Source organism: Salvelinus alpinus, chromosome 23, assembly GCF_045679555.1.
Source record: "Salvelinus alpinus chromosome 23, SLU_Salpinus.1, whole genome shotgun sequence".
NCBI lineage: Eukaryota > Metazoa > Chordata > Actinopteri > Salmoniformes > Salmonidae > Salvelinus > Salvelinus alpinus.
In genome coordinates, this window is record NC_092108.1 from 32312105 (window position 1) to 32318104 (window position 6000).

The following is a 6000-nucleotide window of genomic DNA, read 5'->3' on the forward strand; positions in this document are numbered from 1 at the left end:
CGTGTTATTGGAATGTTTGTAGGTAACTTGACTCTAAATGTAAGCAAACCTGTTGGATGGGAGTCCATTCCTCCCTCAGAGAAACTGATAAAAATGTGGTTTGAAGTCCTGGGGTTTGTAGCAGATACTGTCAGTCTAACGGTGTGTAGGCTTTGGAAAGTCCAGCTGTAAGTCTAAGACTCTACCAGTCCCATCTGGACCCCATGATAGAGGAGGTCCACTATGTAGGATTATACGATCTGTCATTGGACTGAGCAGACTTGTTGTTTGATATAGTAGCCAATTGGGAGCCATGTTATGTTATGCATTACTTAATGCTCTGCCATCACATTGATTTGGTACTAGAGCAGGCTCCTCCCACCTGTTTTGGCCTCATTTTCTCATTTTCAAGGTGATTGAATTGTATAGGAAGGAATTTGAATGTTGAAATAATATATGGTTGTATGATCAGTCACCAGACTGTTATATTAGTTTCAAATGTTATGATTGTAACAACTCAAACTGGAATGTATGGGCTTATATGGCACAATCATTCCTTTGGTAACCTAGCTTGAGGACAGGGCTTGGTTTAAAGTCGTTTTTATCTTTGAAAGCTAGGCCTATCTTTTTACTACCTTTACTGGCTCCTCTTTGCCACCTTTATGAGCTTCATCTTTGAAAAAAGTATCCCTTTGCCAACCTATTTCTTACTGGCTTACCTTTGTTTCTTTTTTCCTCCCTCCTTTTTGCTTCATTCTCTCACTAGGACAACAAGAGCTCCCCTCTTCTGCCTCCAGACCTTTTAAAAAGTCTATCAAATTTTGAGGAGGAAGAGCTGGTCTTTACTAAGCCTCATGGTTTCTACCAGGCCATGGCGAGTCCTCTTAGCACTGCTCCAGGAAGAAACCTATTTGTATGTAGTCTACTTCGCTTAACGTAATCCTCCTGGTTTAACCAGCATGCTAAACATCAGGGACCGTATTCAGAAAGTGTGCTGATCAGTTATGAGTAAGATTACATGGACAAGGGTGGACCTGATCCTAGATCAGCCATCCTACTCTGAGACACTATGAATGCAGGCCCTGATTCACCTTCACAAAGTATGTGATGTGAGTAGAGTAATTGAGTTGCAGGGAGATAAGGCTCATACTTTGTATAAGAGGGCAGTATATGTAAATATGTTTTCCAGGCTAGTGTTGATATAATTGGTTGGTTTTGTTCATTATTCTCTGTTAACAGAAGTCAACCCAATATTTGTTTGACTTGTCAGAACAGTCATTGTGCTTTTGGAAGATGAGGTTGTATGTTGGATGACTCCTGTAAAATGTTGTAGGCTATGCCTACAATGTACACTATAAGATACATTGTTGTACATGATCAGGTTGAACATATACTGTAACTGTGATTTAAATGGGACATTATCCAACATATTGCGTACATTCCATCCCTATCAGTATTCATAGCAAACATACGAACACTGATGGAATAAATTACATTTATCAGAAGGCGCTTCCTAACCACAACATTCTATCTGATAACGTTTTCCCAATCTTCTCCTGTATTTGTCAAATCAGTCCAGAATGGAGAGTGGTGCTGAGGTGATGGGCCAGTCGTCTTCTCTCATGCCCTTATCTGGGTTTCCAATTCAGGTCAGTATGCATGCATGGGAGAATCTCTGCTCTTCAAAGGCCTGCCGCCAGACATATTTTGCCTGCTTTGTGCGGGAAAGAATGTAGACTGCATCCCACAGGTAGTGGTTTGATTTAAGGCTACTCTGTGAGCGCTTTGTTGCTGCAGTCTCACAGAGCTTCTGTAATGTTTGCTCTTAAATCCCAGTTCCGTTGGAAATACCACGTTTAATGTTGTAAACCAAAGGGGAGTGACTGACATTTGATATGACTGAAAGCTGTGTTTTCTTGGTATGTTTTTTTTGTTTAGGAGAGTTCCTATCAAAACAGCATTTTCAGCCAGGCGTATGGGAAAAACATGTCTCCCAACCCCAAGCCTGATGCTCCCATGCTGCACCAGGAACCTTCTCTGTACTCCTTGTTTGAAGGAACTCCATGGTCCCCGTCCCTTCCCGCCAGCTCAGGTACTTACCTCCATAAACATCACAACAGCCCCCCTGTTAATGTTAAATCACACTCTTAGCGTCTGAAAGGGTCACTATTTCAATATAATCATATTGAAAAGCATTTAATAATTTATATATAATTACAATGATATTTCTCCATTTCCATAACAGACCACTCTACACCAGCAAGCCAGTCCCCTCACTCTTCCAACCCAAGCAGTTTACCCTCTTCCCCACCCACACACAACCACGGCTCCATCCCCTTCTCGAACTTCGGCCCCATAGGAACGCCCGACAGCCGAGACAGGAGGATGGTCGACCGCTGGAAGGTGGAAAAGACTGGTTAGTCAGCTATTTTAATTTTTTATACATATATATATATTTCTAACCCTCCCCTCAATCACTTACACCCACTGAAGTATTTAAATGTAATTTTTAATGTTAGCATTGATTTATTTTCACTTTCGTATAATGACGGACTTTTCTACACTTTTTGAAGTAATCGTTAAGTCATGGTGTTTTATATAATGAAAACCTCTGTTTTTGTCCAGGTGCTGTGAGTGGGTTTGGTTTGGACTACCTGCCTGCTGTGTCATCCTCTACAGATCACCGAGCCCCCGAGAACAGCTGGCACCAGGGAAACGCCCCCAGCAGCTCCTGGGCGGCCCAGGAGTCGCCCATGGAAGACTCCTCCACTGTGCTCCTTGACAGTCTGAAGGTACCATACGATACACGCAAACAGAATTGCATGCAATGTCCCTTTTGATTGCCACTAATATTACAATACTATTGTAGCTAGTTGATACTAGTTTAGATGTGTAAGGTTTAGCTACTGTTAGTTACACTAGACTAGTTGAATAGATGTGTCATAGAAGAATATTGTATCTCTGTTCTCCCCAGTCCATCTGGTCCAGCTCAATGATGCAGCCAGGGCCGTCGGCTCTGGAGCAGCTCCTCATGCAGCAGAAGCAGCAGAGGGGCCACGGCACCATGAACCCTCCACACTGAAGGGCCTGCAGTCAGAAGCACTTGTGTGATGAAGTAAAAAAAAAAAAAACGCGCTCCAAATCGGAATTACCGGCATATGGAGGCTGGGGAAGGTGAAACGATTTCCCAACAGGCTCAAAACACCCCTCGGCTGACGAGGAGGAACGGTAGAAGTCTTCTCACGCGCTCTCTCTGTGCCTCGCATGGCAACGAGGGCGTGCAAGCACCACCTACTCCACCTCGCTGCTGAGCACGATGCTACTGCGCGGTCTAATTTGTAGGATTCTTACGTTGAGGAAACTGAACCTCTGACAGCCAGTCACCATGCTCAACACCTGAATTCCTCTGGAGAATGTGGGAATAAACGACCATCCTTCATTCCATTTCACTTGGACTCCATGTATCTGGTCTCCTCTGAAAGCTCCTTGCGCTGCTCTTGGTGTGGATTTACTACCACTCTGTCTTGACTTACCTACTGTACAAGAGAGGAGAATAAAGGTGGTGCAGGGTGTTTTTGGGAAGGCAAGGTGGGCCTAAAATGGTAGACGTGGTAGTGGGGAAAAAGACTGAAATCTTACTGAATTCTTGACTTAATTGTATTTATCTTGGACTAAGAAACATGATGAAGATGGACTATGTAGCTGGGGAATGAATGAAGGAATGAGTGGAGTTGTTCTAGATATATTTCCACAGATGGTAAGATGTGGGGGTAAAAGCGTGCCCGTCTTTCTGTGCACAGAATCGTTTGAAAATACCGAAGCAGGTTATGCTATAGATGCGAATTTTCCAGTTTGCTAATTGGACTGCAGATTGTTGCTTTCTGTAAATGTTTTCTAAGGAGGGAGGTGCATCTCCAAGTCAGTTGAGGATGATGGGAATGCTTTAAAAGCTCACCACAATGTTAGCTCAACAACAAATGGAGAAAGGGATGAGAAAATAGATGTAGGGATAGTATTATTAGCTCTAATAGATTGCAATTATTAGAAATACTGTATTTTGTGATTTGTTCGTAACAGTTTTAGCTTTATGAAATATTGGGTAACTGTTCAATAGTTTACTGCTTATGGGGGAAGTCTATATTTATATGTTCCTCGTTCCCCTTGCTTTCCCTTCACTCAACTTTCTTTGAGGTGAAATGTAACTCTAGCTTACCTGCGTAGTTTTTGTTTGTTCATGTTCTGCCTTTTTAATAGTTTTAAGTATCTTTATTGGCTCTCATTGTGCCTGGTAAGTTTTTTTTTTTCTTCTTCTTCTTATTACTATCATGGTTGGCACTGTCTTGTAATTGAAACAAGCAAACGGGTCCAGCAAAGCTGCTGGTTCAGCAATATGGGGCACAAGCCGAGCCAGATGGACAGACAGTGAGCTGGGCTAAGGCTGGAGGACAGAGGGCAGGACAGGTGTAGTAGTCCCTGACTCCCCTACATGGCTCAGAATAGGGAAGAAAGATTGATTTATGGTAACCTCTTTCCAACCACTACTATTATCACAAAAGTATTTGCTTCATCCTCTAGGATAGTGGTAATCGTCATATTATACCCCGGAGAGTGGCTTGCATGGTTTCTTGTCTAAAGTCGTAGCTCAGCTTTTTACATGGCTATTGTGTAACTAACTGAACTAATTGTTTGGGTATTAAGTTCCTGTCACTTGGGGTATGCCAGTGTGAATCTGTTATTGGCTAAGTTCCTCTGATGTCACGACAAACGCCTTAGCCAGATAATGACTGTTTCCTCCCAAATAATGGAATCCCTGAAGCACTGAGCGACAATCAGCAGACTCAAGAGGCTCTCCAGGACCAGTCTGAGCCATAGCTCTAAATTGTCAGTTGAGTCTAGGGGTCACTGTTGGATAAGATTAGAAATTTGATGACTATATGCAGTGGTTCCCTCTATGGTTTAGGCAGCATAAAGCATTTTGTATTTAAAAGGTATACGAAGACTGAATCTTTTATGAGGGGGAGGAGTGTTTTTATTTTCATGTAGAGAACATTTTATTATAGCCAACTTTAAATGTGTCTATTTTCTGTGTTTTTCCTGTTGCATTAAAATTGTATTTTAAAAACATAGACTGAATCTTGGGACAAATCTTTCCTGAAATGCTTACAAAAAAACAACCTTATTTAGCACATCAAACCAAGAGTGGAACTGTGGCCCTGTTTTCTCTCCTCTATCTGCTCATTCTAAGGGGTTCTGATTTGAAATGTGTGTTTGGATTATCATGAATGGTGTTTGTCAGTGGTGTTGAGCTTAACCAGTTCTTGCTGTCTAGATGGGTGGTAGAGGGAGTAATGGGTAGAATGTTGGAAACGCCCTGCTCTGGGCATTCTGCCATTTTACTACATTGTTAATGTGTACTCACCTCTCTGCCCCATCCTTAATACATTGGTTTGACCGCAGCAAGATGTGTGGAAGAGAACCCTGCACTTTGGGCAGGTGTAACATTCCGTACTTCAATAGTCCTGTGTGACATTACAGGCACTGAAAAATGACCAACCAACGACATTAAGCACTGTGTCCCAGTTTAAGTTCATTGCCTAGGAGAGAATCACTGATACTGCATGAGGATTTGGAATTCAGAATGCTTCACTTGTTATGGGGAGGGAAGGGGGGTTCATTCAGAAATAGGCTTGTTTTGTATTGTCTTTCTGTAGACATTCAGAAACGGTAGAAGCAGCTATGTCTTTAAATAAAGTAAACCATGTTCTCCCTATCCACTGAACTGTATTTTTTGTTGACTATCATAGGCCTACTCTAAATATGGTTTCTCAAAGTATTATGGTGTTTTGTGCACCATTTTTCCTACAGCTCGCAATTCCGCACAAATAGTTTAGCATTGAGAGATTTAAATAGCAAATATGACTCTGGTGTTTTGTAGCATTGACAAAAATGATATCAAGAGGATCTTAGAACCTTTTCACACAGGCTCTCTGTCTCCCTCCCCACCACTCTCAGGAAACCCCA

At 42.2% G+C, this 6000-nt stretch overlaps 1 protein-coding gene across 3 annotated transcripts in view; it reads left to right on the forward strand.

Annotated features, from left to right (window-relative positions):
* The window catches only part of LOC139550807 (nonsense-mediated mRNA decay factor SMG7-like), a 30855-nt gene extending 25106 nt beyond the window's left edge, over positions 1 to 5749 (forward strand). For 2 of the 3 annotated variants that reach the window (XM_071361979.1, XM_071361978.1), the window contains 6 exons: positions 746 to 892; positions 1554 to 1628; positions 1918 to 2071; positions 2225 to 2395; positions 2605 to 2771; positions 2954 to 5749. In XM_071361979.1, coding sequence (XP_071218080.1) covers positions 746 to 892; positions 1554 to 1628; positions 1918 to 2071; positions 2225 to 2395; positions 2605 to 2771; positions 2954 to 3061 — 822 coding nt within the window. In that variant the 3' untranslated portion in view covers positions 3062 to 5749. The remainder of the gene's footprint in view (positions 1 to 745; positions 893 to 1553; positions 1629 to 1917; positions 2072 to 2224; positions 2396 to 2604; positions 2772 to 2953) is intronic. The other variant, XM_071361980.1, reaches the window with a different exon arrangement.
* Positions 5750 to 6000: the final 251 nt, after the last annotated feature.